The sequence below is a fragment of the Spermophilus citellus genome, assembly GCF_964194105.1.
Source record: "Spermophilus citellus genome assembly, chromosome: 9".
NCBI lineage: Eukaryota > Metazoa > Chordata > Mammalia > Rodentia > Sciuridae > Spermophilus > Spermophilus citellus.
In genome coordinates, this window is record NC_138191.1 from 115,619,954 (window position 1) to 115,645,562 (window position 25,609).

At 41.6% G+C, this 25,609-nt stretch overlaps 1 protein-coding gene across 6 annotated transcripts; it reads left to right on the forward strand.

Moving 5' to 3' along the window:
- Nucleotides 1-465: 465 nt before the first annotated feature.
- Nucleotides 466-24,606, forward strand: AK2 (adenylate kinase 2). Of its 6 annotated transcripts, none has more exons than XM_081305414.1 (7): nucleotides 466-636; nucleotides 10,009-10,134; nucleotides 12,107-12,217; nucleotides 12,345-12,439; nucleotides 17,490-17,562; nucleotides 18,694-18,889; nucleotides 21,164-24,606. In XM_081305414.1, exons 1-7 carry the CDS (start codon nucleotides 544-546, stop codon nucleotides 21,166-21,168), a joined length of 699 nt encoding a protein of 232 aa, XP_081161540.1. In that variant the 5' UTR covers nucleotides 466-543; the 3' UTR covers nucleotides 21,169-24,606. The 6 variants fall into 6 exon arrangements, with proteins under 6 accessions (XP_081161540.1, XP_081161544.1, XP_081161539.1 ...); XM_081305415.1 differs by lacking the exon at nucleotides 21,164-24,606 and adding an exon at nucleotides 5,330-5,374 and having other exon boundaries at nucleotides 555-636; nucleotides 18,694-19,058; XM_081305413.1 differs by lacking the exon at nucleotides 21,164-24,606 and having other exon boundaries at nucleotides 468-636; nucleotides 18,694-19,058.
- The last annotated feature ends 1,003 nt before the right edge of the window (nucleotides 24,607-25,609 follow it).

A 25,609-nucleotide genomic window follows, 5' to 3' on the forward strand; every position in this document is an offset into this window, starting at 1 on the left:
CTGTTACACAAATCTTTACCCATATCCTTGATACTATCCTTTTAATTCCTGGAAGTGGAATTGCCGGACCAAAGAGTGCGTGATGCATACTGTCGACTTACTTTCTTAGAATGATTTTACCCATTTATACACCCACCGACAAGTTCAGAGGACTAAAATGGAGTAGCGGATGTCATTAACTGTCAAATACCGAACTAGAACCCCTAGCCTCGGCTCTGGTCTTCTTTCACGTTTTCCCGCCCACTCCGTACACCAGCCTCGAGCGCCACGAGCGCCCCGCCCAACTTAGTACAAGATGGCCCGCCTCTGCCCAACTCCCCCAGCGATTATGCCCAATAAGAAGCAGCAGTTATTAGTGTCGCCACACGATTGGTAAACTGAAGGGTCAGTCGTTCTCAGGGGCGGGCTAGAGAGGTCTGACGGACGTGGCGACCGGCCAGTGTGAGCGCGAGCGGGGCGTGCGTGGCGTGCGTGGCTCACTGGCCTGGTAGTTCTGGACCTGTGAGGTGTGCGGGCGGGTGGCTGCGAGAGGCTTTGGCTGACATGGCTCCCAACGCGCCGGCAGCCGAACCCGAGTGTCCTAAAGGCATCCGGGCTGTGCTGCTGGGGCCACCTGGGGCTGGCAAGGGTACGCAGGTGAGCGTCCGGACCTGGCTGGGCAGCGGAGCCCGCCAAACTCCAAGGGCAGGGCGGCCGGAGACCCGGAAGCCCTTTTCTCGCCCAGCAGCCGGCGGTGGGCTGAGGCCTGGGGGGACCCTGGCCAGGATCTCCGGTTTTGGTGGCGTGTTTAGGAGGAGGGTCCACATAGGACATCGAGGAGTTTGGGTTAGGATTAGCGTGCTTGAAGGATCCAGAATTGGCGTGTCGTGTGGGGGGAAAGGATCTCGGGGTAGTTGGATGCCTTGTGGGTTAGAGTACAGCTTTGAGGGTTGGGGTGAGCCTGGGACTCTGAATTATAGACTCAACGGAGACAAGATTCCTTGCGAGTTGGAAGTGAATTGTCCATTAGGGTCACGTTCCAGGCACTATGGGTAGGAGAACTTTTTTGATAATGATTAACGACTGCTGGTAGAGGAGCATCTCCAACACGTGAGGCAGAATGGGAGCTGGTGTGTGATTAGGAGTGCAGCTAAGAGAATGAGGTATGATAGGTGTGAGCCACGAGTTGGGGGAGGGGGTGAACACCGAACAGCTGAAGGCTGAGCAGCTCAGGATAACTTAAATGATTTTAGATGAGAGAGAACTTAAAAATTTAGCTTCATGAATCAACAGATAGGAAAACAGGCCCAGAAAAGTCAAATGACTTTCCCAAGTTAGTGAAATTGGTTTTATGGAAACTTGGGCCTCCAAAGGATTGGAGTCTGAAGTTGGCTTTTTGGCCTAACAGACTACAGGGCCTCACTTGGCATCTGAGCCCCCTCTAGATCTGGGAAATAAAGGGGCGATTGATCAGAGTTGGGATTTATGATCTCATTTAGGTTTTGGAAGCCCTTAAGTTGATTATTAATGTCCCCTTCCTGCCAGGGTTTAGCATTGCCCCACAGCACAGACCCTGGGCCTTGGATTTCAGCCCATCATTAGGCACTAAAGAGGGAATTTCTGAAAGTCTGGGCTTCTAGGTGAATGGGGACTGTTTTATGCCCACTCTTCATAGCACAAACCAAGTTTAAAAGTTTTGGCAAGCCTGGCCTGGTGACCATGCCTATAGTCCCAGCTACTTGGGAAGCTCAGACAAGAGGATCATTTTGGCCATTAGTTTGAAAACAACCAGGGACACTTTACCCAAAAACAAAACAACAACAACAAAAAAAAAACTTGGCAAACAGACTATGTCACTCATTCTTGGGACCCCTGTGGCACTCAGCCTATTACTTGACATTTATTAGGATTACTAAAAATGGATGAATGACACAGATTAATGTGGGTGATGAGGAAAAGGGAGGTCTAGAAGGCTCAAAACATTCCTGTGACTTTGCTTTCCACCTGGGTCAGGAAGGACCAAGACCACTTTCCCTTTTCTCACCATAAACTGAGCTGATTCTTCTTGGGGCCCCACCCAGTACCTAACCCCCTTGTACTCAATGATGTTGACATCTCCTTCCTGTTACCACCTCAATTATTAGGTAACCTGTAGCCTAGAGATGTTTAATCTTAGACTTTGCAGATTTTTGCTGTGAGTGACTCAGTACTAACAGTAGCTTAAATGCATCTTTGGCTCTTTTCCTTAACTTACATTGAAATTGGTAGGTTCAATAGTTGTGAAGTGCACAACCATCCTAGTGCTGAGACAAAAGCTTTATAGTCTAGCAAGCTGTGTAACTTCAGAGTCTTAGTTTTCTCACCTGAAAAATGAAAAATTCACCAGGATGCTGAACAATTATGCTTCATATATTTATAATGTGTCCAGATGTAGCTAGTGGACAACCTAGCACACTGTAGGTGTTGCATGAATATTGACTCCCTTATCTCAGTAACATATCTCCTCTCCCCCTGACTCTAATGTATTTCAGTGTAAAAGATGACTAATTCAGGACATTTGAGGAAAATAATAGTTGATTAATGTAGGTGATGAATGGCAGAAGTTGACCATGGTAGTTGATGAATGGTAGAAGAGAAGGCTTTGTGGAGAATATTAGAACTGGGACTTGAGGAAGGATTAAGATTTACACAAGTCACAATCTCTGTACAGCTTCCTTTGCATTGTGGGAACCATAGAAATACTGGTGGTTGTAGTTTCATGGAATTAAAAAAGAGTTGAGCAGGGTGTGGTGACACACACCTGTAATCCCAGTTTACTCAGGAGGCTGAGCTAGGAGATTTGCAAGTTCAGGGCCAGCCTGTGCAACTAAATGAGACCCTGTTCAAAAATAAAAAGGGCTGGGGATATAGCTCAATGGTAAAGCACCCTGGGTTCAATGCCCAGTACTGGGAAATTTTAAAAGGTAATAAACCAAAGGAAGGTAGCCAGTGGCAGTCTGTAGCAACATTTCACCTGCAGATATACTCCACACCCATACTTTTTTATTATGTTGAGTTTTTAATACATCAAACAAGACAGGATGGTGTAATGGGTCCCAGTAACCATTAGCTGGTGGTCATTGCTTCCCCACCCACTCTCCCTTCACAAAGCATCTCCCAGGTATCATAATTTATCATTTGTAAATATTTCAACGTACATCTCTAAAAGATCAATTCTTTTTTGAAAAAATATGAATACAATATCCCCTAAAAAATTAACAATTTTAATAGTAGTTAATGTTCAAATTTCCATTTGTCTCACAAATATGATAGTCTCTTTTAATTTTTTGCTCTTTATTTTTTTTAAATCCTACATTTTTGTACGGAAAACTAGTTTGTCCTGGGAGTATTATTGCTCATTTTTGAAATTTTTTATTGTGTTCCTATGGTGTGTTTAACATTTTCTTCTGTCCTATTTCCTATAAATGTTTAGTTTAACCCATATACTTAATCAGATTTAGGATCAATTTATTGGCCCAGCTACTACAGGTGATGCTCTGCTCTCCATTAACAGGCACCTACTTGATACTTTTTTATCTCTGGGTATTCACATCCATAGCTGTTCAGTGCCTAGGTCCATTAATTCCTTATGGGTAGCAAAGTTCTAATGATGTTCTAATTATATCACTCCTTTTTCATTTCTTAGCTGAACTGTCTCTGTCCTCCTTTATTTGTACCCATTAATATGGTTCATATTGAAAAAGTAAGATAATGCTTAATTTGTTCTCTTTAATTGTCAGCTTTCAAAATATTACATACTATGGAATATTTCAGTTGGGAAATTTCTCTTTAAATTCAATTTCTCTTTAAACTCAGAGCTCCAATTTATCTTAAAAAATTAGAGAGCTGGGCTGGGGATGTGGCTCAAGCGGTAGCGCGCTCGCCTGACATGCGTGCGCCCCAGGTTCGATCCTCAGCACCATATACAAACAAAGATGTTGTGTCTGCCGAAAACTAAAAAATAAATATTAAAAAAAAAATTAGAGAGTTGGGGTTGTGGCTCAGTGGTAGAGTGCTTGCCTCACATGTGTGAAGTACTAGATTCAAGCCTCAGCCCACATTAAAAATAATAATAAGGGCTGGGGATGTGGCTCAAGTGGTAGCGCACTCGCCTGGCATGCGTGAGGCACTGGGTTCAAGTCTCAGCACCACATAAAAATTTTTTAAAAATAATAATAAATAAATAAATAAAATAAAGTTATTTTTAAAAGGGGGGCGCTGCAGCTGTGGCTCAATGGTAGAGTGCTTGCCTGGCACATGTGAGGCACTGGGTTCAATTCTCAGCAACCTATATGAATAAAATAAAGGTCCATCAACAACTAAAAACATTTTTAAAAATTAAAAAAAAATATATTAGAATGTCTGGCAGCCATGGGCCTCCATTCCAGCACAGCAGTAGTCTGTTGCAACTGAGTAATATTGTTACTTTGGATGGTCAGTGTACTCTCCTGTCCTCTGCACAGTCCCCTTTGCTGCCTATTGCTTACATTAGAATCATTTCACTCATTTACATTGCCTGACTGGCCCCTATTGACAAATATTTGCCACCTTTAGTGTTAAATCCCTAACCTGGAATTAGTGCCCAGTGCCTTCTCAGAAGTTTTCTTCCTATTACTACTTCCTGCTATATCTATTATTTTAGGTATTTTATGTTGGCATGACTTAAATCTTTTTTTTAATTCCTCAATTTAAAATGGTTAACCATTTAAAAACTGTTTTTGTGTCAGTGAAAGGTTTTAAAACATCTAGAATACTTGGGTTTGTTATTTTATTTAAATAACTTTATTTCTGTCTCCCTTCTAAAGTTGGATGTTCCTCCAGTGTGACCAAAAATAAGTGTGTTTCTTTTCTTTTCCTCTGCCAGTCCCTCCTTGTTTTTCCAATGTGTCCAGCTTTGGCCAGTTATTGGAGGCCAAGTACACTTAGGCAATCACTTGCCATCTCCCAGTTCAGGTTTATTCAATTACTCTAGTGAATTTAAATTCACAGCAACTCTAAGACCCACACTCACATCCCCTCTGTTACAGTTGGAGAAATAGAATTCAATGACTTGTTCTCTTGGCTCTGGAGCAAGTAATTGGTAGAGATTATGCCTGAATGATTCCAGAGCTCTTTCTGCTGCTGTCTGCTTCCCCAAGTTAGACTTTCTCCTATGCTGTGTGACTCAGTAGAATGTAATAATTATAGCATAGTTGTAACCCTTTACTCATTATGTGACAGACCCCAAGCTAAAGATTTTGCATTCCTTATCTGATTTAATTTTTATAACCCTAGAAGATATGTTCTGTCGTTATTCATACCTTTTTTACAGAAATTGAGGCCCTAAGGCTATATCTTGCTGCAGGATACAAACACAGTAAGTAGCAAAGGCAGGATTTGAACTCATGTCTGCCTGATTCTTCATCAGTCATCATTTTGGATATGCATACAAGAAGTACACACTAGTTATCTATAAAGCACCAATTTAAAATATATAAATGAGGGCTGGGGCTGTAGCTCAGCGGCAAACTGCCTGCCTAGCATGAGTGAGGCACTGGGTTCAATCCTCAGCACCACATAAAAATAAACAAATATAGGCATTCTGTCCATCTACAACTACAAAAAATTTTTTTAAATAATTTTAAAAAATGTATAAATGAGTGGAAGGTAGAACAATAAGAATAGAAGGAGAGTAGTGGGGAGGGGAGAGGAGGGAAGGTCACCAGGGACCGAAATGGAGTAAATTAAATTCCATGCATGTATAATGTCAAAATGAACACAACTATAATGTCCGAATAAAAGAAAAAAATAAGTAAATAGAATTTTAAAAATACGTGCTAGTAGAAGTTGCCCTGTGGGAAGCATCAGATAAGTAACACTGACAAATGCCAAGTTAGTTCAGGAATAGAACAAGAACTGTAATTTGTCACAGGCCTCCTGTATATCCTCCTACCCAACCAGTGAGGTTGGTGATGATAGCCCCAGTAAGAGGCAGAGCTGAAATCTAAACACAGTTTCTATAATTTAAAAAAAAAAACAAACAAAACTTTTACATGAAAGTATAATATGTATAGGGAAAGATGCAAATACTTTTTTAAATGATGAATTTTACAGTGTTAACACAGTTTTGTATAGCTTACACCCATTATCAAGACAGAACATTGCCAGCAGTGTGAAATCTTGTGGTTGCACACACACACGCCCCTCTCATATGTACAGCTATGCTACACTAACACTCAGTTGTTTTAAGGCCATTTAGTGTCGTGGATAAGAGCTAGGCCTTTACAGTCATGGGGCCAGCTGCCAGCTCTGCTTTTACTAGTTTTGTAATCCTAGACAACTAGCCTCTGAATTTCTTCTGTAGAGAGCAGATAGAAATAGCTCATACCTCTTGGGTTTTTTATGTATTATGCATACTAAATATTGTAAATTAATGCTTGGAAAATTGCTTGGCATTTTCTTCAGAGGAAGAAGAGGTCATTGGTAAGGTTTTTTGTTGGGAGAAATGGATGCAAAATTTTACTGTAGAGAAGGATATGGCTGAGACCAGTAGAGGAAAGGAAGAGGGCATTCCTTTGTAGAGAAGAGCCTATTTTATGTGTGGGAACCATACATAACAGCGACTTGCCTGAGTGGTGCCAGGCAGGACATACATGTAGAGTACTTTCAGAAGGAAGTTTGAAGAGCTTGCCAAATGTAGGATTGATTGTGGAGGGCATTGAGTGTCAGACTAAGATATTTGTCTCAGTACTAATGTCTTAGCACTGAGATATAGAAAGCTTCTAAGTGTGTGTGTTTGTGTGGTAGGGAGAGGGTGGTATATCCTGCAGTATTGCAGGATATGATTCTTTTGTTTTGTACTGGAGATTGAACCCAGGGTGTTTTAGCACCGAGCTACCTCCCCAGTAATTTTTACTTTTTTATTTTGAGACACGTCCCACTAAGTTGCTTAGGGCCTTGCTAAATTGCTGAGGCTGCCCTTGAACCTGCCGTCTTCCTGCCTGAGTCTCCCAAGACACTGGGATTACAGATGTGCACCACCTTGCCCTGCTATGCTGAATGATTTTGCACACATACTCTCATTAAATCCCCATGGTAATTTTGAGTGAATGATAGAACCTGGTTTCCAATCCAGATGTATACCAATACAAAACTCTTGCCACTACCCCAGAGTGTCACAAACTGTGTGTGCATCAGAATCCCAAGGCTCTACATGAGAACCCCTCAATCGTAACTGTAAGGGTGGGTCTAGCATTTATACTTTAAGCAAGTGCCTCACGTGATTGCAATGATATAGTGCTCTACTTAGGATAGGGTTACTTCCAGATAAGATCCATTGTATGTTGAAAATGCATTTAGTACATATAATCTACTAAACATAGCTTAGCAACACAGTATATTGTACATTATCAGCTGTTTCCACTCATGATCTTATGACCAACTGGGAACTGGAGTCTGAGACCCAGTGTCAATTGCCTTTGCCCAGCATCACAGAAGAGTGTCATTCCACGTTTTGCTAGCCTATTGAAAGTTCAAAGCTTCAACTGAATGTATATCTCTTTAAAACCATATAAAAGCCAGGCATTGTAGCACACTCCTGTAATCCCAGTCTCTTGGTAGACTGAGGCAGGAAGATTACAAGTTCAAGGCCAGCGAGGAAATTTAGCTCAAAATAAAAAGGACTGAGATGTAGCTTAGTGGAAAAGTGCCCCAGGCTCAATCTCCAGTATCAAAAAGAAAACTGTGATAAAACCAAAATATCCTAAGTTGAACTGGGAGAAGTCAGGATCCTTCTATACTGATGTTTGAGAACTACTACGCCCCAGCATGCTGCCTCTAGTAGTTTTAGCCATTCCCATCCACTCCTCGCAAAAAAGTTCTCCACCACCCACAAGATCCTCAAAGAGGTAATGAGTATGGTACTTGGGTTCAGAAATAGTCTGGCCAACTGCAGAGTGTGATTGTGTGAATTCTAGGCTCTTCCTCTTCACAGTGTGGCCCAGTGGCCAGCCGTCCATCCAGGCTTAGAAGCTGTTTTAAAATTAAGCACTTGCTAAGCACGTGCTCAGCGCTGGACTTTTGGAATCATAATCTGCATGTAAATAGTACCCCTCCAGACAGTTTGTAGTCTGAAAAACTACTCTAAAGCATAAATTTGAAGTATGATGGGACTACAATAGTTACTTCATTAGTCTTCAAGCCCATCCACGTTCTTTGCATGAACTCCCATTCAGCCAACAAGAAGTAGTCTTTCACCATGCCTCATCTTCCTATTAGTGTGAGTTCTTCATGCAGCTGTAGAATCCAATTACCTAGAACAGTGTAGAAGAGCCTCGAAGTTTGGGAAGGATGATAGAACAATTAGGTTCTGTGCTAACAGCTTTTCTCTGTAGTGTTTTGGTTACCTTCTTCCCATGAGCAAGCCTGACCTCCAAATGATTCACCCAAGTTAATTTCAACAACCAAGGAGAGATTGAATGTATGACCACAGTGCCAGCTTGGTTTTCCACTGCCAGCCGATTCTCACTTTCACTATTTTCCCAAAGTGCAAAGTTTTTAATGCTTTCTCATATGGGTTCCATTTCATTATAAAGTAATTTCTTTGCTCCAGTTGAATCAGTCCATGAATCAAAAACCAGAATTTCCTGCATTGAGCCCCATTTACTTTGGTTGTGTTCACCTAAGAAAACTCAGAGAACAAACTGGTTTTGAACAAGTTTCCAAACTACTTAACTTCCTAAAACAACTGAACCAGAAAGCTTAGTATTAAGTTCTTTGATCCAATTCAGTTCTGTGTGAATTCTGAATTCTTTTTTGCCACTACAAAGAGCTTAGTGGAAAAATGCCCCCTGTCTGAGATCTTTTCATGTTCTAATTCTGTTCCAATTTATAGTCCACCAAACTATTAAATCTTTGAAGACAAAGTCCAAGAGTGAATATAGATCTAAGGCAGGGGTTATGCTCACTGAGGACTTACTATGTGCCAGGCCTGCATATACAGAATTCTACAGAATCTTCTCATCAACTCAGTGATAAGTAATATTACCATCTCCATTTCACTTAGAAGAAATTTGAAACCTAGAAAGGTGAAGTAACTTCTCTTTTTTTTTTTTAAACATAATATTCTTTTTTTTAATATTTATTTTTTTAGTTTTCGGCAGACACAACATCTTTGTTTGTATGTGGTGTTGAGGATCGAACCCGGGCCGCACACATGCCAGGCAAGCGCACTACTGCTTGAGCCACATCCCCAGCCCGAAGTAACTTCTCAAGTCACATGAATGTAGTGATTGGTGGACCTGGAGTCTGAAACCCAGGCAGATTGACTTTCAAGACCATGCTTTTAACCACAAGGCTATACTGCATCCAGAGCTACCATGTGGGTGCTGTTTGCCATATGCTCTGCTTCTATATCAATATAAGCCTCACAGATACCTTCTGACATGGAGCTTTTTTTTTCTCTCTCTTTTTTGCCTTCATGTTAAACAGATAAGGAAGCCAAGTCTATGAGAAGTTAAATGATTTGACCAAGGTGATGCAGCTACCTCATGACAGGAGGGGAGGAACCCCTGCTGGGAAGCAAACGTGTTCTTCACCCTGCCCTTAGCTTCCAGGCCCAGTTGTTACAGTACATGACAATAACACGTTCATTCTTGGGCAGATACTCAGCACATTATGTGCCCAGTACTATGCCACATGCTTTATATGCATGATCTTATTTAAGCTTCACAGCAGGTATGTGAAGTATTAATAATTTTGTTCTTCCCATTTGTAATAGTGAAAGTAGTGATAATAGTAGTTTACATGTTTGTCATGTATAATTATTTTCATAATCCTGTAATTTACATTAGAATATGATATGTGGTGCTTTTATCTCTTTATAAGTAAGAAAGCAGGAACTTGACTGAATTTACACAGCCAATAAGTGGTAGGATCAGGTTTATGCCCAGGCAATCTGATACCAGGGCCTGCAGGGTTAACTGTATCTTGTTTTTTGTCTTTCTTCCACAGGCCCCCAGATTGGCAGAAAACTTCTGTGTCTGCCATTTGGCCACTGGAGATATGCTGAGGGCCATGGTGGCTTCTGGCTCAGAACTGGGAAAAAAGTTGAAAGCAACTATGGATGCTGGGAAACTGGTAGGTTTGGTCGCATTAGTGAGTTGATATTCCTGAGTCTAGATCCACACTATTCAAATATAATAGCCACCAAACACATGTGGCTCTTTATATGAATTTAAAATTCAGTTGTGTGTGGCCTGGGGATATAGCTCAGTTGGTAGAATACTTGCCTTGCATGCCCAAAGGCCTGGGTTCAAACCCCAGCACCACAATCAATCAGTCAATAAATAAATAAATAAAATTCAACTGTGCTAGCTATGTTTTGGGTATTCACCAGGCAACAAAGACACAGAACATTTCCATCATCACTGAAAGTTCTTTAGGGCAGCCCTGTACTCTATTATATTACATTATATAAATTTTTAGAATAGCAAATTACTTCATATGTTCTGAATTTGTGACTCTGAATTTATTTACAATATTCTTTGGGGTTTTTGTGTGTTTTTTTTTTTTTTTTTTTTTTTTTTTTTTGGTGATGCTGAGGATTGAACCCAGCCCACGGTAGGCAAATACTTTGCCAAATGAGCTACATCCCTTATTCACAGTATTCTTGAGGTTCCTTTATGCCTAATGCTTTATTGTAATATATTAAAATTTTAGGGCCAAGACTGAAACTGCCATCCCTAAGCCAGAACTCAGGGATATTCAAAAGAAGACTCAGAAAGTCACAGATATATTTTTTAACCTCTTGCATGGCTGTGTTCTCTGTCTCTAACAAGGGAGTTAGCAATTGGAACAAAAATAATTCTACTTGGGGAATATAATGGAATTTTCTCTTGAGTTTAGACCAGTTGGCCTGATTGGACAAATACAATGTATTAGATACTAAATCTCTAATTAATGCCAGAGCTTAATTATTACTGAGTTATTCTAGAACTTGACCTTTAGAAATCACCTTCAGAAGTCATTTTGTGCTTGGTTCTCTGGTATTTTTGTGTCTGATTATGTTGGCTGGGGAAGGTACTGAGTTTTGCTTTCACCTCTGACTTCCTTTTAGGCTTGGAGTTACCCCATAGTATATGTGCCCACCTAACCATTTCTTTTCTAGCTATTCATTTATGTTAATGAGGCTTTCAGTCAAGTCAGCAGCTAGATATTTTATTTTGGACATAAGGTCTTGGCAGAAAATTCTGTACTGAGAAATTTGGGATGTGACCATAGGATTGCTTCTCTCCAACCTTCTCTTAGTCATAGAGCTGATACTTTGTCCCCGAGTTCCTAACGAGTCCTGACAAAAGACCATTAGCTACCATAATGAGAAACCTTCACTGCAACACACAGTAGGAACTTTTGTTTCTATAAAGGCTCAGCAGAAGAACCAGATTTTGAAAGTTGAGAGGGGTCCTTATTGGAGTTTCAGAGAGGTTCAGAAATGTACAGGTCCTTCAGTTCCATATTTCTGATCCAGTCTTACCAATTCAGTGAAGTTCTCTGTTGTCTTATATTCAGGATTGCCCAGATGTGTGACCAAGCACATATCTCAGTCATTATACTGTTAGCCCAATCAAAATTGTGAATCAGGAATAGTTGGTGTCTGCCTGCATTCTAATCAATCCCTTTTCTGTCCTGGTTTTCTTGGATGATATCTTAGCCATAGACCCTCACTTGTGCCTTGAAGTCAGCTGGTTGTTGATAAGCTGTTATCTGATGGTTAGGACTCTTGACTCTAATAGCAAGAGAGGCCTTCAGGAACTACCACATGGAGTTCTGGTGATCTGACAGACTATAAAATCCCCTTCCCTCACCCAGATTTTTGGAACACAAGAGAATTTCAAAGGGAAAAGAATATGTATGGCAACTACAGGAACAATGACAAAACCAGGTCTTGCAAATGGAGCCACTTGCTCTCATTTTTGCTTCTTTGGGGTCAAGAGGACTTGCCATTTAGTAATTAAGTGAAACAAATAAAAAAACTTTTGACCCTAAAGATAGACTAATGTCACCTAGTTAACAAATTTAAACCCAAGGCTGTTTTGTTCTTTACTTCCAGGTGAGTGATGAAATGGTAGTGGAGCTTATTGAGAAGAATTTGGAGACCCCATCATGCAAAAATGGCTTTCTTCTGGACGGCTTCCCTCGGACTGTGAGACAGGCAGAAATGGTGAGTTGTTTATTATTTCTGTTACCATTTCCTGAGAGCAAACTCTGGCCCTTTATCTCTTAATCCCTTTGAAGGAGATGGGTCTGACCAAGCTCTGATAACTTAGGTGGGTCACACTCTTTCACAGCTTGATGACCTCATGGAGAAGAGGAAAGAGAAGCTTGATTCTGTGATTGAATTCCGCATTCCAGACTCCCTGCTAATCCGGAGAATCACTGGAAGGTATTTGTCCCTTGAAGGTCTCTTCTTTTCATGTTTCCTCAAATCTGTCATACTATGAGAATTGCTTTTACCTAATCCCACCCATGAAGCTTAGTGCCATTTCAACAAGGATTGATCTTATTGGTCACATCCACTGAAGTGGTGACATGAGTTGATAATATAGGAAAAAGAGCAAGGGATTTAAAGTCAGCATCTCAGTCCTATCTTTTTATCTTTTACCCTAGGCACTTTTTTTAACCTCTCTCTAAGGCTGTTACCTTTTCTGTGGTATAGGGTTGATAGTACCTGCTTCAGGTCCTATTCAGATGCATGTTAGATAACAAAGTACATAGTTCAGAGCTTTGCTTATAGTAGGTGCTTAAGAAATTCCTTACAGGTGTATCTCTATTTTAGTGCTTTCTAAATCTGATTTCAGTGGAGTTTCATTGTTTGCTGTGGGCTTTTTATTAATTATAAAAAATAATATGACCATCTACACAAAATTTAGAAAATAGAGGAAATATTCGTTCATAGTGCAGAAATATGTTAGAAGTTCTCAATCATGAATGGACCCTCCAGCTGGGCGCTGTGGCACACATCTGTAATCCCAGTGGCTCAGTAGGCTGAGGCAGGAGGATGGCAAGTTTAAAGCCAGCCTCAGCATCTTAGCAAGGCCCTAAATAGCTCAATGAGGCACTAAGAAACCCAGTGAGACGTTATCTCTAAATAAAATATAAAATAGGGCTGGAGATGTGGCTCAGTATTCAAGTGTCCCTGAGTTCAATCCCTGCTACCAAAAAAAAAAAAAGGACCCTCCGTTCTTCTCTTGAATATAGGCTATACCTTTTTTTATCTTTCTCAGTTTAATGAAGTCTCAGGAAAGTGGTCATTGCACTTTGATCTATGCAGATATCTATGATCATTATTTTTTAAAAAAACATTTATTTTTTACGTATAGATGGATACAACACAATGCCTTTATTTTTATGTGGTGCTGAGGATCGAACCCGGGTCCCGCCCATGCTAGGCGAGTGCCCTACCGCTGAGCCACAATCCCAGCCCCTACGATCATTATTTTTAATTGTCACTTGAAATTTCATGTAGTAGGTAGAACATTCCTTACTTAAGTATTCCCTTATTGCTGTACATTTGTGTTCCTTTTGATTAGCCACTGTTAAATTGTTAAGTGTGATCATTATATGACATGTAAATTTTTAATTAGGAAGAAAATGTGTTCTTGTTTTAAACTATTTTGATTTTCTGAGGTTGAACATATTTTATGTATCGTCCATACCTTCAAAGAGAAAGACAGACATATAAATAGATGGCAAAGTGATAGGAGAAATGTTTTCCTAGAAGGCTGTAGGAATTAGTCAGATCTACCTTATATTAATTTTCTTTTCAAATGTCCAAGTTTCATGTTTTCAGCTGTTCCATAGGCTCCTTCATTGCAGGGACTTTTTTGTTTCTTTGGATCCCTGTTGGGTACAGAGTAGACAAAGTTCATGCAGGCCAACAAGCAGTAGGATTGACAGTTAGAAACATCACTAGGCCTGGAGTCCCTGAGGTGCAAAGCAGATGTAAACAGAACCAGGTGACACTGGGGACCTTTGACTCAATGGGTTCAGCTTCCTGAGTACCTGCTTTCTACATAGCATAGTTATTAACCCTGCTGGTGGAGGACCAGGAGAGGCTCTACATGAGGAACAGTGTAGTGATGCCCATCTCTGACCTCAAAGAGTCATATTTTTTTTTTTTAAAGAGAGAGTGAGAGAGGAGGGAGGGAGAGAGAGAGAGAGAATTTTTAATATTTATTTTTTAGTTCTCGGCGGACACAACATCTTTGTTGGTATGTGGTGCTGAGGATCGAACCCGGGCCGCACGCATGCCAGGCAAGCGCGCTACCGCTTGAGCCACATCCCCAGCCCCCTCAAAGAGTCATATATTTGAAATCTGGGCTATTCAGTAATTTAGTACAGTAGGAGGTTCAAGAACAGTCTGGAGACAGGGAGAGAAGCTGCCTAGAGGTATGATATCAGTTCAGCCTTTCTGGATGAAGAGAATTCAGTGAGTCAGACTTCTAAGAAGGGAGTAGAAGCAGGATTGAGTATGCATTGGAGAGGAATTCTACCTATGACTAGTAGCAGACTTGTCTGCTCCATAGTTGGAGGAGTACTCTGGAAATGGGGAGCAAAGTAAGTGCTTTTGGAAAGAGAAGATGGGAGTTTGATGGGAGGTCTACCAGACTGAACAGGGTGGACTTGACAAAGAGTTCAGGAGTCATGGGATGTTCTCAAGCCACTTGATGTTGGGGCAATTCTAAGAATATTACCTTGGTGTTAGCATACAAGGTAAATTGAAGAAGAAGAGCAACAAGATAAATACCCCATCTTGGAGTTTGCACATAAGCCACATGAAATGATGGAGGCCTGCAGCTAGGTGGGTGGGGATGGAGGGAGCAGACATTCTAAAGAACTAGCTGCAGTATTACAATAAAGGGTGGAAGGGGAAGACTCGGCCCCTCTTTTTGGAAATGAGTGGTTTAGTGTGACTTCCTCACTCAAAGAAGAGGACCCATTCCCTCACAGGGCATGCAAGACTAGTAAAGATGTTTTTTCAAAATTCACTGAGTAGATGAGTGGCAGAACCAGCACCAGAAACCTGCTTTCTGCTTCCTAGAATACTGCACTGATGAAGGAAGGGAGGCAGATAGTAGACCGTTCAATGTAGCTCCTGTTTAAGTCTGAGGCGATAAGGACCTCACTATAATAGATTTCTGAATTAGTTATAGCCTCACTTATGATAATTTAGTATCTTGAATGTGACAGTTTTTATTTTTCACCTACTCAGTATTGGTTTTCTAGTATCCTAATTATCTTACGAGTTGGCTCTCTGGTGTCATTATCCTAATGTCTAGTGCTAATAAAAAGAGCTGATGCCAAATGGGGTGGTGCACACCCGTAATCCCAGCAATTTGGGAGATGAGGCAGGAGGATGCAAGTTCGAGGCCAACCTCAGTAACTTGGGCCCTAAGTAACTTAGCAATAGACTGTCTCAAAATAAAAAGGGACAGAGATATAGCTCAGTGATAAAGTACTCCTGGGTTCAATCCCCAGTACCAAAAATAAATAAATAAAAATAAACAGTGTCTGTAGAATTCCAGCCTTGGTTGCTTCTCATTTTTGCCTCTATATTCAGGCCAGCCCAGTGACTCGTGGAGCTGTTTTTGTTGATACTTGAAACTAATCCCATTTTGAGAACCTGGAGACTGGGCTTGCTTTCTTTCATTTACCTTCTGGAAAACGAGCCTTGAATTTCTCTTTAAAATCAAGTTTGTGGTAGAGCGCTTGCCGACTATGCAAAAAAAAAAAAAAATGTTTGTGGATGGGGAAAGAGCATGTTGTGTGTGAGGGAATCTGGGAATTCACAAATGGTAGTATAGAGATGAGGAAAGGAGAGAGTTGTATTTGTTGCAACATGTCTGCTATGTGCCATGTGTCTTACAGGTGAAGAATACCACTGGGCCACATCTCGTGCCCCTAGCCTTTCCCATAGACATGGCAGCTGAGCCCAGCAGCCTGTGCTCTCCCTCTCCCTGGGCCTCCCAACAGATGCCATTTCTAAATAGATGAATCAAAGGACCTCTTCTAGGGACTCAAATAATGGAGAGGCCAATCTCACTGTACATGTTGCAGTCACAGTTCTCTCCTGTCCCCTTTTCTCCTTCCATTGACCTACTATCACCTTATGCCATAAATGAATCATCTCTCCCTACCCCCTCAGATATGCTGAGATTAAAATAGTGTAGTATCACATGCTGTTAATGTATGACTTCAGTAATATAAACAGGATTAGTAGAATTTCCCAACTGATGTGCTAAGATTATTAATCCCCTCAGCCATCAGAGCAACTGGATAGGCTTGGGGTGCCCATTGCTCCCAAGGAGCAAGCCCCCTGAGTGTTGTACAAATATTATTTCTGTGTATGCCAAGATGTGGAAAGTGTTGGGAAACTCTGATCTAACAGATCTTCGTAAGGAGAGCAGCCATCACTTAAATAAGCAAATTCTTGAGAAGCAGAGAATTAGGAAAGCATACAATTTAAGCAAACCCTGGCTGCTGAGCAAAATTTGAGCTGCCTTCCTCTCTACTTCGGTTTCTAGGCTTTTGTGTAGATATTCCTGGTCAGGAACATGGGCTTGTTGCCTAAGAGGTTCAGCATAGATGCAGGTACTAGCTACATAGTCCTTACCAAATAAATACCTATTCTTGGGCTATTTTGTGACATGTTTTTGTTTTAAAACAAAACATTGTTTTGTCTGATCATAGACAGGACTCAAACCTCTGGGCTCAAGTTTCCTTTCTCCTTTAGCCTCTCAAGCAGCTGGTATTATAGGAACAAACCACTGTACCACTTGGTGACTTTTTTAATATATCATTTGTCCTGAATATTGCCCTGTAATGGTTAGGCTGTGCTTTATCTATGTGATTGTAAAGGTGTGCTGCATTATCTCGTGGTATTCTTGTGCATGGAATTCTTTTTTTTTTTTTTTTTTTTTTCTGTTAGCAGCTGTTTGGTTTTGTAACCAAACTGGTTTGGAAAATGGCATTAATCCAGGTGCAGTGGCTGTTCCTCCAGTTGAGGCAGGAGGATTGTGAGTTATATGTTCCACAGTCCTTTCCCTGACTAAGCACTGCTTATGAACAGAAATCTCAACTCATTGCTTCCAACTAGTCTGAGGCTTCAACTTAAGGCCTGAATTGGACGAGGCACTATTAATGTTCATTGAATGAACTAGTGAATAGACTAGATGACTGTGTGAGATCAACACCAGAACTCCTTCTTTCAAGTCCTGAATTAAGTAGTTATGTTAGCAGCTTGCCTCTTTAAACACTCATTGTTTTTGGTCAAAATAGAAAATACACCCACCCTGCCTTTGCACAAGTCGTTATTTTCCAAATCAATAGTTACCTTTAACTGGGTTTTCTGTTGGGTTAAAGGCTTTACATCCAGCTTTTCTGTCTTTCTTGCTCATTCAGGAGACTTTTGGTGTACATTTGCTGTCTTTCAGGCTGATTCACCCCAGAAGTGGCCGGTCCTACCATGAGGAGTTCAATCCCCCAAAGCAACCCATGAAAGATGATGTACGTAAACTCAGGACAGGAAATGTTCTTTCTTCTTCTTTCTCCCTTCATTTTTTGCTCCCTCTGTGTGTGTGTCTCTCTCTCTCTCTCTCTCTCTCTCTCTCTCTCTCTCTCTCTCTTTTGTTCTTTCCATCTTCCATTTTATCAATATTACTAACTTAACCATGAAAAATAGCACTGTTAATAAATCAGATGGCTTGTGACAAATCTGTATAGTGTCTCTCTGGGTAGTTTATTGCTTGACCTCAAAGCAGCTGCTAGTGCCAGCTGTTTCCCAGTGCCTTATAATATCTTCTGTCCCAAGTAACCCTGCTCTGATATGATATGACCATAAGTGGTCCACTAATCAGAAAAAGGTTTCAGAGAAGCCCAGAACTAGGGGCTGGATGGGTAATACCGAAGAGTCTGAAGTATACTGATCAGTTCTGCTTCACAATATCCTAGTGACTGCTCTGCTGTACCCTGGAGTTTCATACATGGTCATACATGGTCACTAGATCGTTTGCAATAAGGAGTGCATGTGATCTGTTGCGTGCAGGCAACAGTCAGAATTTCCTGGGTTTATTTTTGTCATATCAGATAAGTTCATCAGGTCATCCAAGTTCTATAAATACAAATTCCAAAGCCATCATAATTTAGGCACATTTTGAAAAACTGGTAATTCTACCATTCAGAGTTCTTTCTCACTTCACTTTACACTATTAGAATGTTGATGGGTGACACTTTAGTACTTATGCTAAATACTAAAGCAACTAGGATTATAATTACTAATGCATCCCTAATTTCAGTGTATTCTTCTTGTCTCGGGGGCCTCTATCTTTCTTGCTTCTCACCCTAGAAGTGTTCATCTTGAAAAATGAATAGCCTAAGCACAGACCTGTGAGAAAAAGGTCCTCTCTTGAAGGCCTTTTCTCATGTTTCTGACGGGTTCTCTGACTTCTCTGGACCTGCTAGTCTGCTACTGGGAGTGGGAAAATTCTTTACCAGAGAGGGTCTAGATTATCTGTCTTTGTTTCTGATGAACTATGGGATCAGACAACATCCTAGACAGAATAGTCTCATCTCACATCTGACATGGATAAAGAAACCTTGCAACTAGTCCCAGCCTTTCATTCCCCTTCTTATTCTCAGATCACTGGGGAACCCTTGATCCGCCGATCAGATGATAATGAGAAGGCCTTGAAAATACGCCTGGAAGCCTACCACTCCCAGACCACCCCACTTGTGGAGTACTACAGGAAGCGGGGGATCCACTCTGCCATCAATGCATCCCAGACCCCTGATGTCGTATTTGCAAGCATCCTAGCAGCTTTCTCCAAAGCCACATGTAAAGACTTGGTTATGTTTATCTAATGTTGGGTTCAGAAAGGAATTTCTTCTTCCTATCCCTGTTAAGGGCGTGGGTAGGAATGGCAGGGCAGGCAAAGGGAAGCGTCCTTCCTCAGGCTAAAAGAATCTCTCTTGATTTACTGATTAAAAAGCACTTGCTTGATGTACCTGGTGTGTAGGCAACTCTCATCTCATCTGTGTGTCTGTGTGTGTTATCAGTATGTGGTCACTCCTACTTTCTATGTTTGGGTCTCAGTTGCTTTACCAACTATTTATTTCTTTAGCCATACTCTTGTGGGGTTTTTTTTTTTTTTTTTTTTTTTTTTTCTTCCAGTGGTGAGGTACTGGGGATTGAATTCAGGGGCACTTGACCGCTGAGTCACATTTCCCGCCCTATTTTGTATTTTATTTAGAGACAGGGTTTTATTGAGTTGCTTAGCACCTTGCTTTTGCTGAGGCTGGCTTTGAACTCACAGTCCTCCTGCCTCAGTCTCCCGAGCTGCTGGGATGACAAGCTTTCTTTAGCCATACTCTTGATTTTATTTTTTAACCAAAATAAACCATACCAGGTATCTGCCAGGTACCCAGTTCCAAAGCCTCATAGTATTTTTCCCAGCTGATAAGAAGTCCAAGGTCACATGAAGTCAGACAGTTTCTGATATAGAGAGTTGGCAGGGAATTCCACTTTTCAGTCTACAATGAAAAGCTACAAGAGTAAGCAGCTGGATAGGGATTATTAATTTCCCCCCAAATTGGGAAAATAAAAGGCACTTATATTGCAAATTCCAGAATTTACTGGGAGAAGTTATCACTATACAAAGAGCCAAGCCAGGTTGAAATATTTTTGTGATCTGTATCATGGTGCTGCTATAAGGTATGGATCCTTTGGGACTTGGGTTTGAAAACTGAATTGTTTCAAAGAATTAAACCAGGTAAAAGGTCCTTTGGAATTCAGATTGTCTTCTGAACATCCAGACTGGACAACTGAGAGCAGCCAAATCTACTTCCCCAAAGAGAGACCAGGGTAGGTTTTTTTGCTTTGTTTTTAATGTTTGCCTTTGTTTCCAAGTATTAACAAAATAGTGATTTGGGGGGGGTGATCTGTTCTTTTATTCATTTTGGTCAGAATTTATTCAAACCCAGTCCCTCTCTAGGATATAAAACCCAAATCAAATGTGTCCTTTTTAAACCCAAACCTCTCCCTCCCATCCAGTCTTTCACCCTTTATTTCATGATGGTAATAGCTACAGAACCCAAGAAAAAAAATTACCCCAAAATAAGATCACCTATGACAGTCACAAAGTTTTTGTTTATAACATTGGCTTCCCTGCTATTAAGCATTTCCTAGGGTCCATGCTGTGCCTTTTGGTCTCTGGTTTGATTGTGGCAAACAGATGAATTAATGGGTTCCTGTGAAGAGACCACAAAACCTGCAGCCTCTGGAAAAACCATTAGAAAGTCAGTGGTACATTCAGTAAGTAATTCTGCCTGCCTCAGCATAATCTGCTGCTGACTCGTTGCAATGGACTATAAAGTGCCCAGTCCCTATCTGACCTGAGCTGTCCTACTGTCTGTGAGACTCCTGGAGGGCTTGATCTCTGCCCACGTGGAAACTGGGCATGGATGTGTGGCCACCTTGTTTTCCTCTTCGCCTAGCCAAGTGAGTGAGTGCTGCCTCTGCCCTACCTTTGCTCCCCTGCTTCTAATCTAACTCTGCCCTCTTAACGGAAACCCAGTCTGGTTTGGGGTGTTTCTGGGAAGCACATGGCTTCTGGGAATGGACAAGAAAGAAGAATGAAACTAAAACTATCAGCTATGCCTGCCAAGAGTCTGACATCCTTCTCTGAATGAGGGTGAACTCATGAATCTTGGAATTGACTCATGTTTGACCAAGGATAGTTTCAGGCATTTGGTCTCAGAGTCGGGGTTCTTGAATGTTTGCTAACTGAATGTGTGTGTTCCTTTCTTAAATATTTGACATCTGTCCACAACATTTACATGTGCATACATGCACACACGTGTGCAAGTGACATTTAAATTGCAGGTGAAAACTAAATGATCACAGGAGATAATATACCTTTCTGAGGTGGTTATGATTATATTTTCGCTTCATTTAATTAAAAAATCTTAACCTCAGCAGGCATGAGAGCTTTCATGGGAGAAAAATGTCCAGTGTTTAATGCATTTGGTTGCTGGGGCGTGCATGCCAACCTTTTCTGACATTTACTTGGTTTTTAAAAATCCATTTTGTTCTGTTTCCTTTCTATTTCAGCCTAGTAAAGAAGGCCAGGCGAGACTGCACCACTGCTCATCACCCCGCGGCATGATCCCTGCTCTTTGGTGCTGGGAAGAGGGGAAGGGTGTCAGGGGAAGCATGGAGAGGGAAAGACTATTTGGAAGACCAGCAGTGTTGTAGTGAGTGGGGTTTTTTTTACATGTAGGTGGGAGTTTTAAAAATATAAACAATTAATTTTAAAAAAAATACTGTGATTGAGGGTGTGGATACAAATAGGGTGATACAGTATTATTTCTAAGCAATCGGGTTTTCATTTACTCTGAACTGGTGACAATATATTTTAAAGCCAGTGTTCTTAGACCTCAGCTTTTATCTCAGAACCTCATGGGGTGCCAGGCCAAGAATGCAGGAAATCAAACTGTGGTCCTGTGTGTTCTGTAGCTTAGAAGAGAGAGTGTTTGATTGTTAATGCTGGTGCCCTACACCATAAGATCAAAAAATCATCTCTATAGGCTAGGGATGTACCTCAGCAATAGAGCACTTGCCTAGCATGTGCAAGGACCTGGTTCAATCCCTAGCATCAATTAAAAAAAAATCATCTCCATACCTAAAAGAGATAAGGGGTGTATCATTAGAGGTGGGGCTCCACAAATCAAGTTTTCTATTGTTGGGGAAAAAAGGGGAGGTGGGTCTCTTTCCCTTCCCCTGATTCACCACTCTCATGGCTAAGCTCACGGTCTCAGCAACCACTCAGCACGTGCCACAATCTTATGCCTTCTTTCATCTGTGGTGTGTGAAAGGACCCTTTTTAATAAATGAGCAAGGGCTGGGGATGTAGCTCAGTCGTATAATGCTTGCCTGGCATGCACAAGGCCCTGAGTTTAGTCCCCAGCACCATGAAAAATAAGTAAATAAAAATAATAAAATGAACAAGTGTCCTAAGCTATATCATCCAAAGATTACCCTTTCCATCCTCATATCCTGTGAGTGGGACACTCGACAGCACTGTGATGTATTATCTTCAATGAGGTGCCTTTCTTAATTGACCAAATGCTGCCTTGTTTGACCCTAAGTCAATAAAGTATGTTAAAAATTTGTATCCCCTGTTGTGGCTTTTTCCCCCCTCCCCTAAGGGAACCTGCGCTAGAAAAATGATGTTGAATTCTGTACCTGGCCTGGAAACTTTCTCATGGTCACTAGCAGCCTTGTAGCAGGAATGTCTAAGTATGTGGTCCTAAGATGCACCTGCAGACCCTCTTAACTATCAACTCTTAGGCCTTTTCTTGATCCCTGAGACTAGGCAGCTTGATCTAGTAGAGATATCACTGTGCTTGGAGTTAAGGAAACCAAGAACAGATCCCAATGTTGGTTTCCTCTCTTTTCCTGCTTCCTCATCTGAAAAAGGCCAGTAATGCATTTTCTGAGGCACTGGTACTAAATGAAGTTTATAAGGAGAAGCTTTGGCTGGGTGCCTGACATATAACAGACGTTGTAAAAATTGTTAGTTGGATCAGAACATACACAGAAAAATACCTGCTTCCTGCCAGGCTGTGTAATTATTGAATGGACAGCTGTCCACAGCCTAGAAAGCCGCTGCTTCTAATCCTAAGCCAGTTCTTTGTCTACCTTTAAGGCTGCTGTTTTTAACACCCTCGGTTGCTTCTTTGTGTGTCCTACTTTAAATCCATTTACTCCTCAACAAAAGTGAGCTTAACTGGTTTGTCCAAACTGAAGTTCTCATGCTTTTGGAAGGCTGCCTTCTTCACCAGTGAAGTTTCCGAGAAATTACTGCTGTTCCCAGAACCAGAGGGAGCTGGTCTAGAAGCACCGCCATTCTTTAGGCATCTTGTTACTGAGAAGCAGAGTCCTCACCAGCATACTAAATCCTGCTTCCTGAGCAGCCCCTCCCTTGTCTGCTCCTCCACTTCCTCACCTCAGCAGTCATTTTCAGGTGTCAGAATGACTGATTAGCTCTGATCGTTTCATTCCCCAAGCTATTTAAACACCCCGTGAAAACCTTTCCTTGGGCATCATGTATCCAATTGGAAGGGAATGTTTGTCAAAGCAGCCTGCAAAGCAGCGTAGATTGGTTGAAAAGAATAAGATGAAGATGGCTGAGCAAGCTGTTCTTCATTTACTCCTTTGGGCCTTGGTGTCCTTGTTGCAAATCAAGATTTAATGATATGAGAATTGCCACCACTCCTGGAGGACTGACGTCACGCCAGGTACTCTCCATACTTGACTGCACATCACTCTCCCAAAACACCCTGTGCAGTTGGAACTGTCCTATTTTACAGGTGAGGAAGGCAAGGAGTCAAGTGATGTTCCTTAAGTCACATCAAAGAGGCAGAGTTAGGGCTGGGGTTGTGGCTCAGTGGTAGAGCACTTGCCTAGCATGCACCGAAGCCCTGGGTTCGATCCTCAGCACCACATAAAAATAAATAAATAAACAAAATGAAGGTATTTTGTCTAACCAAAAAAATAAATAAAGAGGGCCGGTTTTAACAGCAGCTTCTCCACCATGAGGCCTTGGGTAACTTATCTCTCCTCATCAGTGGAATGGGAATGATCCTTACACTCTGGTGTGTTAACAACTGGTCACCAAGATGCTCATATGGGTCAGAACAGCCGATACACAGCAGGTACTCAGTAAATGCTAATGGAGTTCAGAGAGAAAATGTGGATATTGGTGAGAGCTGTTGTCTTCCTGACCAGGAGAACCAGGCTAAGGATTCTTAACCCTAGGATATCCTAGAAATCATGAACCTTCAAAAATATATGCAAAATTTTTCTTTTTATATTTTCATAATTAATAACATTGGATGCTTACTGTGTAGGAGGTTCTGCATTCATTATTCTCAGTAAACCCATGGAGGTAAGTACTGTTGTAATCTGTGTGTTATGTGTGTGCATTTTGAGTCATACATGTGTGGCTCCACATCCCAGCCTCATACCATTGTGCTGGGTGATTTGACACTTTCTAGCGGAGAGGGGAAAGATGCTCAGAGGCACTTATGTTACAGAAAAGGCCACAAGTCGTGGATCATATGAAAGGAGAAATTTACCCAGTTATGCTCTGTCACAGTGAAGGATCTGAAGGGGGAACACTGTCACAGGTAAGGTCATCTTTGATTTTATTATCTCCATGACTTCCTTGCCATTAGAAGGAAGCTCTAGGAACTACCTTATTCCAGGATGGCCAGGGGGCAGGAGAGGAGCCAGTTTCCCCCACCTCTGGTTCTAGAAAGGGTGGCAGCAGGAGGGGGTGTGTATGGACTGTACTTCACAGTCATCCCTCACAGACTGCAGCTCTGTGTAGCTGTGGTCTTGAATTATTCATAACTCCAGAGGGAGCACTGTGCTTCTGAGGTCTCCAGGATGTGGCAGCTCTGTTTAGAGTTGTCTGGAGCAGTGCGATGATGAACTTCTCTCACAGATGGCCCTTTTCAGATGCTCAGACCTGGTTGAGTTGCCCCAGCTAAGTAGGTGGGAGTGGAAAGAAAAGGTATAGTAAACAAAACCAGACTTTGATCTTGTGCAGATGACCCTCAGGCCCATAGGCCAAACATACCTGCACTTTTAGGGGTAAAGTTGCTGTGGTTCGAATCATCCCCTTGTACAGTGGCCCTTAAAGAAAGACTTTTAAGACAGATTCCTCTGGGCTTGGATCTAGGAGACAGGTACGCTGTCGATTTAGGTGGTCTTCATTCTTCTAGGTGAAAGGTGCTTCATTTTCTTGTGTTTTCCTTTTGGCCCTGGCTATGAGGAGACTCAAAATTAAGTCTTATGCTCAACCGCTGTCCTTTCCTCTGCCAGGTTTCTTAATAAAATTTCTACCCCACCTCAATCTTGGTTGTTTTATGTTTAGCATTTTGGTGTTGAATGTTTGTTTTGTAAACTGCCTATAGTGTCTGTTTTGGACCTTGAGAGCTTGTTTGGAGGTTCTAGCAGGGAAGCGCAGCTACTTGTATACCCTTGACCAAAGAACGTTTCTCTATTAGGGAAGGTCATCCTCTTTGACCGAGCATGCAGCTTCAGGAGGGATACACATGGAGCAGTGAGGGAGGAAGGGGACACCCTCCTAGCCAGCCAGATTAATCGCATCAACCCTGGCAATCAGTGGGGTGATAGATGTCCCAGCCAGATAGCCCTCACATCCTAGAGTCTGTTTTGGAAGAGAAGCAGGGTGTACAGGCAAAGTTAATGAGGCAGGGTCTATAGGTCAGGGGTCCTGTGCAGAGGGAGGACACAGGCCAGCGGAGTCCACTGTATTAGGGCTGTTCTAACCTAGTAACCCACCCCATAGAAGTCTTGGGAAATCCACATCTTGTTAGAAATAGTACTTTTCAAACAAAGTACAGGAACAATAGAAGGGAAATTTTTCAGCTCATGAATAATGTCAAGATCCCAGAACAGCAAAAGACAAGGATACATACACAGAATTGATAGCCCACTCAGGTGCCATTTTTTCTCCTTCCCCAC